Genomic DNA, 13605 nt, shown 5'->3' on the forward strand with positions numbered 1-13605 from the left:
AAATATAATTACAATAGTTAACAGGTTTAAATGCAGAATTAATAATTAACAATGTCATGGAGAAGTCCAATAACGCTGACAACTATTGTGTTTCACTGTCTGAAGTACAATTTTTATCTACCAAAAGAAATAAGGCTAGTGCTTGAAATACTTTAATTACCCTATTCTTTTACTAAACCAATAGTCACAATAATTGAACTATGGACCTTTACAATAAAGCCTAATTATACAATATTTCAGGCAAGTCGGCATATAGGTACAGTAAACAAGCCATTACAACAAATTGCCAATATTATGGGTCGTAGTTTTATAATTATCATGGCGTTTGATATATCTCACATGTCAATAAAATAGTACTCGAAATACACAATTCAAATCATTTAAAACCAATTCGGCTTCATTAAGTAATTTCAATTACAAATACGATACATTTTAATCGAATAACTCGTTACAAACAATAGTTGACCTTAGGCGATTTTATCCGTATACTTTCCCTAAGTTTTATCATTAGGATTACAGTGCAAATGATGCACAAGTGAAGAAGCAGGGAGGTGGGGGCGAGCTGCGCCCGCGCGGTCGGTCCGGGCGCCGGCACCTGGTGCCTGGCTAGGGTTGCCAGATGGTCGGGATTTGGCGGGATTCCCCCGATTTTTAGCATGTGTTCCCGATTCCCGACCAAGTGAAAATTGTCCCGAAAAACGGCTTCACGTTATAAAACAATAATTTCAAGTTCCGAACTGTCGTCGAGCGAGCGAGCGACCCGCGTCGAACCGTAATGGGAAGAGCAGCTGACGTAGTGTCAATAATGTAAAATATCGTTGTTATTAATACAATTACTTTAATTTGAATGGTTTTTTTCCCGACTTAAGTCCCAAAATCCCGAAAAATTGATATTTTTTCCCGATAATAGCGCCTTTCGATCTGGCAACCCTATGCCTGGCGCGTCGCGTGCTGGCCTACACAGCATACGCCCCGTTCCCGCCCCGCTACTAGAAGCTATCCTTCTTACGCTCGGTTGGTCCACTTCTACAGGCGACGTAACGACTCATATTTGCCGTATACCGACTGGCAGATTCATAATATGAATAACCTACGACCGGTCGTTACTGTCGCGGAAATGTACCAACCATAATTTCCTAATTTTTTTTATATAACTGTACAGCAGTCGCATTCCGTTGGCAAATAAATTAAATTAAAATAAATAATATTAATTTAGCTAAAATTGCCTAGTTACCAACCGGAATGGGCTTCGTGAACACGCGGGTGGTGAATTACAAATCCATTCTTACAACGGGCCCGTACACTTCGAAGTCTAACGGCCCACGATTATTCACTACATTACACTATAACTATGCGATCGCGATAATAATTTAAGACAAATATTTACATATAATCACACTAAAATAATCGTGAATCCACATTTTAAATAAGAACTTAATCGAGAGTAATAATTTAATTTAGTCGGAACATACTATTAGGAATCAGTCGTTCGGGAACGACAGCGATCGTGATCGACTGCGGGCGTTCGGTCGTCGCGGCACTCGTCGGCGCGCTCTCAACATATGTGGCGCGCGGCGGCGCTGAGGCCGGCGGTGGCCGACTCCCTTCGAGACCTTTCAATGTCACTGAAGCTTCCTTGCTAGTTCGTGCTCGTAACGACGGCTAGAACGTATCCTACGTGCACTCGCCGCGGAGGGCCGGCGGTGCGGGCTCGGAGCACGGGGCGCGGGGCGCGGGCGCGACTCGGGGCGGCGCCGGCGGCGCGCTTAAGTTGTGTCGCGCCCGTACGTGCCGATGCGGACTTCGTTGATCACCCGCGCCCACTCGAGGGCGTATGATTCTGGGTCCTCTAGGTAGTATGTGCGGTTTGGCTGTGTGAAGAAAATAATATAAATGAAAAATCATACATACTGCCCTGCTAAGCCGAAAAGCGCTATCTCAAAACAAAATTCACTGCTAACTTATACTTTAGTTTCTATAACTGAGAATTCCATTTTCAAAATCATTTGTTTTTGAGATAGCGCTACTTGACTTAGGCCCACTTGCACCATTCTACTAACCCGGAGTTAACCGATTACACCTGGAGTTACCATGATTATCAGTACAATTTGACACTAGGTTAACGATTTAACCGCTTAACCCCGGGTTAGTGGGATGGTGCAAGTGGGCCTTAGGAGGGCAGCATACAAGTCTCGATTCAAAATTAGAGTTTATTGGGTCATTTAATTAGGCGTGGAAAAGGTGACTCTTTAGAACAAAATAATTAATAAATCTAAATGCCGTTTCAGAGTAATGAGATGAAAGTGAAAAAGTAAACTCACCGTGTGAACTAAAAATATTCTAAAGTTCTTTGCTTCCACGCGCAACTTCGGTGACCAAGGGATCTCTCCTTTGAGCACCATGTTGACGGGGTCCACGTAGAAGAGCCGCGGGCCGGTGGTCAGCAGAAGCATGCGCCGGCGCGCGAACAACCCCTTCCTCTTATCGATGAGTCCTTGCTTTAGAATCAGCTCGCCGTCGACGAACTGGTGCCATTTATTGTCGCGTTCTTGGGCTTCGAGTCTACGACGCCTTTCTTCCGGACTGATGGTTAAGATTCCTGAAATAAAAATTTGACATGAGTCTATGCTAACTTTACAACTTGCTAAATGCTAACATGGTAAGTTCCGTTTCCTGAATTTCCTAATTTAAATGATAAGTCAAATAACACACTAAACATAATAGCATTCGAACAGCTGATCTCATCGCGAGTACGTTATTAATGAAGTTACCGCGCGTTGCGACTCATTCAGTTACATCGCGACTCGCCGGAGAGTGAGAAACGGCGAGCTGACGTCATTCCTATTAAAGGACCGTAAGCCAGAACAGTGAGGACATCCGTTGTGAATGCAAATAGCTGTAACGCGATGACGCAGCGTAGGATACAATGCAAGCAACATATGGAACGATCATATTTCTCGCCCACAAAAAACAACATATGGCGTCAGACCAGTACTAAATCATATGGCACTGTTAGTAATAATATCTGTGTCAAATATCGGCGGAGTAACTGCAAAACGGAACTTCGTCGGATACTATTTAGCAATGAAACGAGAAGCATGTTGGCAAAGAAGAATTTGGGTCACGGACGCTCCAGTTGCCAGTTACTTGTCGCTTCACTGCACTCGTACAAGTCTTTGTTGCATTACCGTCGGCAAAAGACGGCATTGCTTTGAGAGAATTATGATACACTAAGTATAATACAATAACATAATGTTATAGTTATAACATACCTTCTGAGGTAGATAAGTCGAACTTCCACAGGCGCACAAGTTGGTTTTGGTCTAAGCCGGGCTCTAAGTGATCCAGAGGATATTCTTCTTCGAAAGAACCGCCTGGCAAATATGGGGATATAGTTGGCGGTGACTGAGACCAGACATTATCCCAGTTAATCCCTTCGAAGAATGGATGGTTTCGTATGCTTTCATAGGTATTTCCCGTATCGTTAGCTCCAATCCTCTTGGAATAATCCAAAACTAAAAGCTTCTCAACTAAGTCTTTTGCGTCGGCGGGAAAGCCTTCGGGGAACTCGTAGTCCAATTTAAGTATTTTCTGGAAGGTAAGGAACTCATTGGAGCCACGGAATGGAGGCAGTCCTGAGATCATCTGGTAGATAATGCAGCCCAAGGCCCAGAGGTCCGAGGCGCGCGTGTCCACGCGGTTATGCAGCAGTTCCGGGCTTACGTATTGTGCGGTTCCGACAAAACTTATCTTTCTCTGTCTGTCATTCTCTGCCAACGTCTGGTCATCATCAGTCTTGTTAGGTGTTGAACGAATCTCTTCTGGGTCCAAAATTTTTGTTGTACCGAAGTCCGCAATTTGTAAGTGCATATTCTCGTCCAATAAAATGTTTTCTGGTTTTAAGTCTCGGTGGATGATTCCTTTAGAGTGCATGCTTTCTAAGGCCATTAAGAGCTCAGCGGCATAAAATTTAGCTACATTTAGCTCGAAAGAGCCAACCTTATTTATATAAGACAACAATTCACCATTCTTGGCATAAGACAACACAAAGTACAATCGTTCTTCATCTTGGAAAGTACAATATAATTTGACAAAACCGTGTGGCACATTGAACAGCATGTTCAAAGCATCTTTCTCTCTCTTTATGTACTCCCTCTTCTTTTCTTTAATAATCTGACGTTTCTCGCAAACTTTAACTGGAAAGAAAACATTAATATTAGTTTCAAATACATTGAAACCTAACTATCAAATCCGAATCCTACATGATCCTTCGAAGTAAAGTAAGTAATCTACTTACTTGCATATTCTTTCCCAGTGTGAATATCTGTAGCGAAGAACACGGTGCTGTAACAACCCTCGCCAATCAGTTTCCGGAAGATGTAGTCATTGGCCGTGCGCTTGTTGGCCGCTGCGGTCGGTTGCGCCTGCATCTTGACTGGAGATTCGGCGGCCGACTCCGCCGCCGCGATGGGCGCCCGAATTTCACCGGTCGTCTGTAAACAAATATGTATCTACAATTACATGATGAACTTTGCGTAGCTAACGTCTAGTCTGAGCTAGAGTGTTTGAGGATACCTAAATCGAGGTGTTTGTTTAGACTGAAACGGGGTATTGTAGCGGTGCTGTTTTGGGAGCAGCGGTAAGCGGCGCGCGGCGCGTCGTCGCGCCTCGAGAGCAAGTACTTGTTTATCGGCGCGGGCGCTGCGCTGGTGCTGGCACATACGTCACCGCGGTGGGGACCAGACAGTAGGACCGCGCTGTCTGCCGCGATATTAACAGCTAAGCGTTCCAAAAACCAACCCAAACAAAACCATCAGTCTACGCCCTAATTACCTAATGAAACTTTCGACGATGTGTGGCAGCGAAACATGATGAGACAAAGTGATTACTTAATAATATTATAAATTAAAATTACCTAATTTTGAATAAGAAAATCTATTCACTGGCCGAGTGGTAATCGAGAACCCGTTGAATCTTGTGTTCACGGATAATTGTCATAATTGGTACTTATGAGGCTACTTATTCTACTTAATTATGGTAAAATAAAGTAAATTGGAAAGTTGGAAAGAGCACATTAACTTAGGTGCCGAATAGGCCATAGAGTTTTTTTTATCTCGCTTAGAGTTCGATGATCCAGTTTAGTGTGTTAGTTTTTGTTCATTTTCTTACGTAGAAGAGACAAAAAACGCTTCCATCCATTCAATAGAACGGACGTGAACGATGTTGAATAGAGAGCGTGCTCCGACACACTCTCTCTCTCTCTTTCTTTCTAACAACGGTACCAGAGGCCACAAGTCCGCCACTTGAGTAACGGTTAATTTGCCAAAAACAAACTTAATAAAAAGTAAGTGTACCTACGGAATACCGTTTCATGGTTCCGTTGTTATCATATACAATGTGAAACCATCTATTTACGTTCTTATCAAATGATTTTCAAATATTGTTTCAGTTTTATTTTGAAGTTTTTGTAGAATCTGGTATATGTAATTAAATGAATGAAGGTCACTGAACTGAATAACAGCGATAACTCTGATCAACAACGTCTGAAATGTGTTTCTCTATGTTGCTGTAAATATTGAATGAAGCCATCTTCCTCGCATGCAGATGCATCGTGCAGCAGCGGTGACTAGTTTGGTGCGGTGGTATTGAAGTTGCGCATGAGTCACTAATAAAGCGAGCTGGTCCGCGCAGCCGCAAATGGGTTCTCGCATTCCACGTCGGCGGGCCGGGCGGCGGCGCAACGGTACTCGCGACTCGCGGCGCATTCCCACGCCGCCGAAACGCATTCCGCCTCGCGGTCCTTACGTTGTGACCTCAATCCCCCACCTCGAGAACCACTACATCGTCACAGCGACCTACACACTCGCATTCATCAATCAATTTTTATTAAACAGGCTCGATGTCGGCATGTTGTACTGGGAACTGGCTTTTTAAAGTTTCGACTCTTTGAACGTTCCGCTGAGTTGCTTATAAACAACTCTGTGTATTGGGGTTTTCTTAGAATTACATCATTGAGTGACCTATGAGGAAATCCTAGCATCAATTGACAAGATTACATGTTTAAATCACACACCCAAGTGGACCAAGTGGGAGCACTTGTAAGTTGTCTAAGTTATCGCATCGGCGTCGAGTCTCGCTCGAGTAGCATTAGCACAGCAAGGTACCTAGACGTTATGTTGCTGCGACCTTGTACTGAATACCTGGCCTGGCGGATGTTGAATGCTGTATAGCAAGCAAGGCTTGCCCCCCCTGGTCGCTACATCCGGCTAGATTTCTGACGACTAAACGTTTACGGATCATGTTTTGAAATAGATTAAGTACGGGCATCGTATTTATTTATGGATGGTGAATTGTATGAAAGGAATAACTGTTTTAAAACCCATGCATTGTTATGAGTTATGAGTAATCACATGATTAATTTATTTTGTAGGAGATAAAAAATGTGGGTGTTTATGCTTCCACTATGGAACGGATAGGGCAACCTATTACGCCATTACGCGTACTATCTCGTATCACTGAACACATAAACGTTCATGTCTATCTTAGTTCTACTTTGAACTCAAAACAATTTGCGAGTTTTATTTACCTATTTTTGATCTAATGACCCCAACATGCTTCGTTCTCGTGATACCTATTACTTCAAATCAAACGAAAACAAAAACCGGACTCTAAAAAATGTCGTGACGTCAAGTAGGTATGTATAGCAAGCTGCAAAATTACATGGGCACATTATGAATGGAATTCATTCATAAAGAGGCTATGCATTTTTGCAGCTGGGTGTGCCTAACTGTATTGAATAGATTGACGTTCGACGTTACACAAATACACATTCCAACATCGTGGGTAGGCCGTATAAATTTTCTTTAGGGTTTCATTCATGGATGTGTATTGTAGGCGGTTGCAGCATACTTCGATCACAACAGCCCAGCATTAAGCGTTAATTTGCTTTGGTGGAACTGGTAAACAAGTCACGCACGCACGCTCCGCGTGCACAAACAAGTGCGGTGACTGGCTACCTTCTGCGAATGTCACACGCCGTCAATATCTCGGAGAGCGACATAGATTCGTCGAGGTAACATTATCGCAATCCACACAGGCACGCTACCTACGCTACTCAGCGAAAGTCACAATCACTGCGCCGCAGCGAAAGTTTATCAACAGTCAACATGGTCGGTAGGTATTTAGTTTTACCTGTTTACGATCATAGTAATGAACGCTCTCGTGTTATCTTGATTTCAGAGAACGGATAGAAACTATGTCATTTCATCATCATTAGTGCATGTGCGTGTAAATAATACTTGGTACCTACCTTTATTAGATAGGTATCTTACATGCTCTATTTATTAGTCAAAAACTGGTTAATTAGTTAATAAACTAAAATAAGGCAGAATTAGGTTTTACCAATCACCGCACTGATAGTAAGTACTGACACACTTTGCTAGTAAAATTACTACCACCCTTTCACTTCACTACTAGTCTTCGCATTATAGGTATTTAGGCATGCTGTTGTATTTATATGTATAGTGTATATTCAAAATAGTCTTAAAGTGTATATTCATATAATTCATATCTTATATTATGTATATTAAAATAGGACCTTCCTAATTACTAAAACTATAACGCTATTGTCACCCCTATTGCTTTTTGTAAACTAGGATCATAAAATTCATAAACATCAAAATAAAGTTATTATTTTGAATTGAACAAGTGATTAATGTGGAGATTTGTTTTGAACTGTATCAAACAAACAACACGGCCGTGGGGTCGGGTCGGGCGGGTAGACGGCAGACGCGCGGAGTCGTTGACCTTACCTTCGTTTTGGGCGAGGGCTGTTTCCCGCGCTTCGTGGAGCTCACGCCGAGTAGTCGGAGAATCCTGTTAGCTGCCTCGAGAAGAGTGTCACTACCCCTCGATCCTCTTTTATTAACTCTGATGGTCAATCCGCTCATTTCGATCCCTCACACCACACGTTTTTCTCACCGTTGTATTAAAGTTCGAAACGGTTAAAATAACGATCACAGTTCATGAAGCTTGGTACTTATTTAGAATCCGTTAATGTTTCTCGGTTAAGGTTCACTAATAATATTACACAGTATAATTATCTAAGGAATGCTGATGTTTAATGATAGTACAGTAAGCTAAACGTATATTTTATTAAACAGAGCACAAGCACGACCGTTACGTTTAACGTCGCGGAGTGAACTGAAGTTGGAGCGCAATGTTTTACTCGCGTCGCTAGACGGACGGAGGAGGAGGAATAATCATTTGGCATGCGTGCGCGGGGTGGGGTGGGCGGCTGACGCCACGGCGCGCTGTTGTGTTGATGTCTCCCTTCGCCCGCCGCACTGCCACCCCCCCCCATCCCATGCGGGACGATGCAATGCATTCACCCCTCGCCACTTCCTCGGTTTCCTATTCCTAAGACATAAAAAGTAGCAGTGATTTGATGACTGACTTACAATTAATTTTGATTTATAGTTAAGTGGGTACAATACAATCCAACACAAACACAACTATAGGTAGGTACTCTGCATTGCACCTCAAACAGTAGAGTCTAACCAAGATGCTGCATGGCAGTGGAGCATTGTCATCATTAATGCCAAATTTCTAGGAAAATATGAATTTTTTTGACACTATGTACATAGTGTCAAAAAAATTTACAGTACTTCACATTGTTCTGTTCAAATTGGTACAAAGTTAGCTTAGTCGTAGTCGGACTCTAAAATACATGAGGTAAAAAACAACACGGCCGAGGGACACCTTTGGCATCGTTTTAATCTAAATATGCATTCTAAATCTATTGCTGACATTTAAATACCTGATACAGGTGACTTTAGGATTTAGGATATGAATAAACGTTGGTATGTATAAAAAAATGTGTAATTTTTTTATACATACCAACCTATATTCCTTCATAAAAATCACCCTGCATTCTATGTAGGTACCTATGTATCTACATATTAAATGTTGAACCTTCTTATAAATGTACTGAAATTTTGATATGTTATTAATAATAAGTTAAAACTAATTACGGGTTGGTGTATCATTCTAACTGCCAAATGTCACGACTTAGGTTTAGTATAAGTACCCCATTTCAAAATATACTATTACGGAACCTAAACCTTTAGTTAGATGCACGTGACTTCTCGCCACGTGGTTTGAGGAAATGCAGACGCCACCGCTCTAATGCGGAAAGCAGAGGGCCCTCTGGATGCCTAGCAACGTGCAAATCGTTAACGCTCCGTGGCGTAGCGTAGTCATCTCTCTCAATCACTCTTCCATATTAGTGCGACGGAGACAGTTGCGTTTCGTTCGCTACGGAGCGATAGTAACGTTGGCTACGCACCCAGAGCAGGGGGGACTGCAACGCCGCGGGCACGGAAACGGACCCAAATCAATATTTTACTAAGACGCGGTCCTGCTTTGCTGCAAGACTGCCCCCTAGGATGCTAGCCGCCGCCGCCAGTGGGAAAAACTAGTGATGCCACATATAGGGACCGTTTCTTTAACGATACAAGAATTTATGGGCAACCCGCAGACAAACGTGCGCAAATATCCAGTTGTTTTTAGGTATAACATATGAAGCATGTTATGGGGTCAACAGCCGTAACGTAACTCTTTCCTTTTACTCCGTGTTCCGAAATTCTCCGTGTAGGTGATGTGCTGATGTGAAAATATCAGGACCTTTTACATATGCTTGCTATTTTTTTATCCACAGCCACTGGTTGCCTCTGAAAACAGGAGGTAATGCCTATTTCATTTTGATTTGATCTATCTATTCTATACTATCTGAGAGTCTCAGACTGAGACACCCTGTATTTTACACGTGCCTCAAGTTCATAATTACTACAGTCCGTACTTCAGGTCATAAAATAGGTATAGTTAATTGTCAAAGAAGGCTATTAAACAGAATTCTAGCAGTCTGTCAAAGAATTTTATTACGCCTAGTAGACATAAAAAGACCATAAACAAGGAAGTACGTAGTTGAAGCGTGCACTTCATATAGTTACCTACATCGCGGGAGTGAGTGAATGCACCTTCAACACCTAGCAACAATGTCAGCTGATCCTTGACATTTATGGCGGACTTTACACGTGTAACTGACTACAATTTGTGCTACACTTCAATTTTATGAATACCTACGGACGGCTGTAAAGTGGGACGGGATATCTTCACTGCTGCATATTCGAGCCCATAACCATATAGGTACATAACACGACATTGTCTAAATTCAAACAGACGACAGAATATACGGACGAAATATCTGATGAAAGTGTTGTGTTAATGTGTCAAGCATTTCAATTCTTAATTTTCCAAGTAGGTAATACCTTATAAAAAGGTTTCTTTTTTTAATTGAATGCCCTTGGTATAATGAACGACGAAGTTGGGATTTTTTAATAATATATACCTCTACCTCGTACCTCTAGACCTCAACCTAATGAGGTAATCATGCAGTAAGAATAAACTTCTGAATCCCATTATTATTATCTTACAAAGAAAGTATCGACCTAACTGTCACTTCTTTACCTTATCTTTCTAAACTGTTAATCCGAAAATTTTGTATCGTCTTTGTAAATTCCGACTATAACTAACTCTTAGATCCTAAGGTCGTGTAAATACCAAAGAAAGTAAAAGGAGGCATCGACATCTCAACACTGAATCGGTCGTGTTCGTATTGTTTTTCACGCTAGGTACCTGTATTTTTTACTTTCCATTGTGAACATTAGTGAAGGCTGTCGCAGCTGGCGCGCCACGTGCGACTCCGCGGGCCGCGCCGCGTGCGCGTGCCGCATCCCACGTGTGCACAAATATCTAGTGCACTTACTTAACCTGCATTAAAATGACCAATCGATTTTACCGTTTGACAGGACATAAGACATTTTAAATTGACGTTGATAACTATTTACACTACATTCTATTCTATGTATATTTATCCGCGCGTAACTAACTTTTAACAGTTAAATTATATACCGCAATAAGATCAGAAACAGTTACTATGTATTACTACATTCAATAAAACATAACAATTATTTAAACAATACTATTAGGTACATCACTTATTGTCAACGATTACTGTTTACTCATCACCATGCATGACAAAGCGAATCAATAATACATATTATGGTTGTCTTCAGTGAAAGTGCAATTTTTTTCAATACTATAAATAAATAAAATAAATATTTTAGGACATTCTTACAAAGATTGACTAAGTCCCACAGTAGCTCAAGAATGCTTGTGTTGTGGATACTCAGACAACGATACATATTTAATATATTATACAAATATATAAATACATAGAAAACACCCAAGACTCGGGAACAAATATCTGCGCGCATCACACAAATAAATGCCCTTACCGCAGTGCCGGATTAAGATATATTGGTGCCCTAAGCATTTCTAGACCATGGTGCCCCCTCTCCCTAGGGTCATCAAGATTACATTGAATTTTCTTGGTAAATTGAGTGACGGTCATTTTCAATCCATCACATCATTTTATCACGGAAATTGACAGTGCTGCAGCAGTAACTTTGCAACAGGAATGCTGCTGCATCCGAATGTCACCTCTCTCAAAGTTAGCAGCACTACATAGTATAAAACAAAATAGCTTCCCGCTGTCTGTCTGTCCCTATGTATGCTTAGATCTTTAAAACTACGCAACGGATTTTGATGAAGGGAGACAAGAGGAAGGTTTATGTATATTTGTTAACTCGTGCGAATCCTGGGCGGGTCGCTACTAACTTTTAAAATGATATTGAAAACGCGAGCGAAGCGAGCGCGAAATTTTTTCGATAGAAAAAACGCAATTCGATAGACAATTGTACATTTTTACTGGACGAGGCCGAAGGCCTTTCCCCGCATAAGGCTGGACGTCCCGAGCGTCCGACCGCGGCACGTTATCATACTTACAAAGTTACAACCAATGGCGAAGTGTGAGCTAGGCAGAAAGCCCAGCTACTAGAGAGGAAAGCTTGGAATTGGATCAAGCCCAAGTGTAATTGAGGCAGAAAATTGACTTTGGCGTGAGGTGGAAGGCCTCGCATAAGACATAACGCCGAACTGCAAAAGGGTGGCTTGAAAACGAATCTATAATCTATGTAATCACGACTTTCCTAGTGCTCGCTCTTTGGCATCACTCGAAAGCGCGACTTGATAGGATGCTTTTAGTTTTCGGCTTTCGCAGGGCCCCTTATAACACTTTGACAATTAGGTCGCAGGATCGCGGCTATGCAGCAACTCGGCCTGGCCGACAAGTCTGGCGTGCAAGAGAGCAAAATTCGCTATAATCGGTAATCTATGTCGAAAATATCGACTAGCCGCAAGTCCGGCGGCAAGATTTTTTGGCCATGAGCTTGAGGGCCTCCGTGTATGGTCAAATCAAATGACTACGATGAAGACGTTCTTACGTGCTCTCACTCTCTTACTCCTACGACCCTTCGTTATTAGATGGGTACTTCTACACGTACAAAAAGTTTCATATTGTAGGTACATATTCCACTAAGACTGCAATGCTAATAATACAGCCTGTGCGTTTTTTTGCCTACGTTTTTGGTGCCCCCCTAGACGTGGTGCCCTAAGCACGTGCTTGTTTTGCTTATTGGTTAATCCGGCACTGCCTTACCGGGATTCGAACCCAGGACCGCGGCTTCACAGGCAGACGACTGGTCTGACCTACCCACTAGGCCCGACCAGTCGTCAAATACTATGTAACAAAATGCACAAATAAATAAAAGTAAAATGATACACCTGTCACAATATAGTAATATAATAATTGGGTAGGGTATTCGAAAAAAGTAATATGGCGTACCTAATCCATGTTTAAAATTTCACGAAAACAACGTTTTACTGTTGATTTATGGTACCTATAACAATCCTATAAATGGCAACTGACTTGACTTCTCATCGACTCAGAAAATACGAGTAAGTATAAATAGAAACAGGAAAAAGCCAGGTGCATGGATGCGTTTTTTGCCCACTAGCCGGGGCATCGCTCGCCAACCCCTGACTCGTTTTCAAAACAAAACAAAAGGTGCGTCGAACATTGAACCTCCACCGAGTCCACCGCCACCTGGCCTGACATACTGATCCAATGTGGAGGTACGTTTAAAACCAGCCTAAATAGATGTGCTTTAGTTTCCAGTATAACAATGGAATCTAAAACATCTGTAATTTTGGGAACAGGTAGACAGGGAAACAAGAAATTGTTGTGTTCCCAGAGTTTGTAGGTGTGACTACACTACATATGTGGTGTCGTATGGCATTAATGTTAATTATGTATTTACAATAAGACACTTATTTTAATCGAAAATATCTATGTCATAATTGTAACTATTTGTAAGGTAAAAGTAGGTATAACCACCATTTTGGTTTTTATAGTGGTAGGTATTATGCTTTTGTTACACTAAGCTCCAAGTACGTAAGTACAGTACACGTCTTAAGACAATTCCTTGTGGGTAAACGTGTTATTTTTTCCTCAATAGGTTTTACCCCGATGCCGTACTTTACCGCAGTCATTAACTTTGTAATACTTAAATATAAACACTGAATCAGTACCTAACTTACGTTAGATAAGGAAAACTCTATTTAGCAGCATTATTAGTTAAACAA

The 13605-nt window shown here is 41.7% G+C and overlaps 1 protein-coding gene across 2 annotated transcripts in view; it reads right to left on the minus strand.

Annotated features, from left to right (window-relative positions):
- Positions 1–1220: 1220 nt before the first annotated feature.
- The window catches only part of LOC134651941 (3-phosphoinositide-dependent protein kinase 1), a 106825-nt gene continuing 94440 nt past the window's right edge, over positions 1221–13605 (minus strand). Inside the window, exons 1-5 of one of the 2 annotated variants that reach the window (XM_063507069.1) lie at positions 7812–8216; positions 4298–4493; positions 3273–4196; positions 2322–2599; positions 1221–1871 (exon numbers count right to left, since the gene is read on the minus strand). In XM_063507069.1, the coding sequence (XP_063363139.1) occupies positions 1767–1871; positions 2322–2599; positions 3273–4196; positions 4298–4493; positions 7812–7949 (1641 nt within the window). In that variant the 5' untranslated portion in view covers positions 7950–8216 and the 3' untranslated portion in view covers positions 1221–1766. Of the gene's footprint in view, positions 1872–2321; positions 2600–3272; positions 4197–4297; positions 4494–7811; positions 8217–13605 lie in introns of those variants that run through there. The other variant, XM_063507070.1, reaches the window with a different exon arrangement.

Source organism: Cydia amplana, chromosome 11, assembly GCF_948474715.1.
Source record: "Cydia amplana chromosome 11, ilCydAmpl1.1, whole genome shotgun sequence".
Taxonomy (NCBI): domain Eukaryota; kingdom Metazoa; phylum Arthropoda; class Insecta; order Lepidoptera; family Tortricidae; genus Cydia; species Cydia amplana.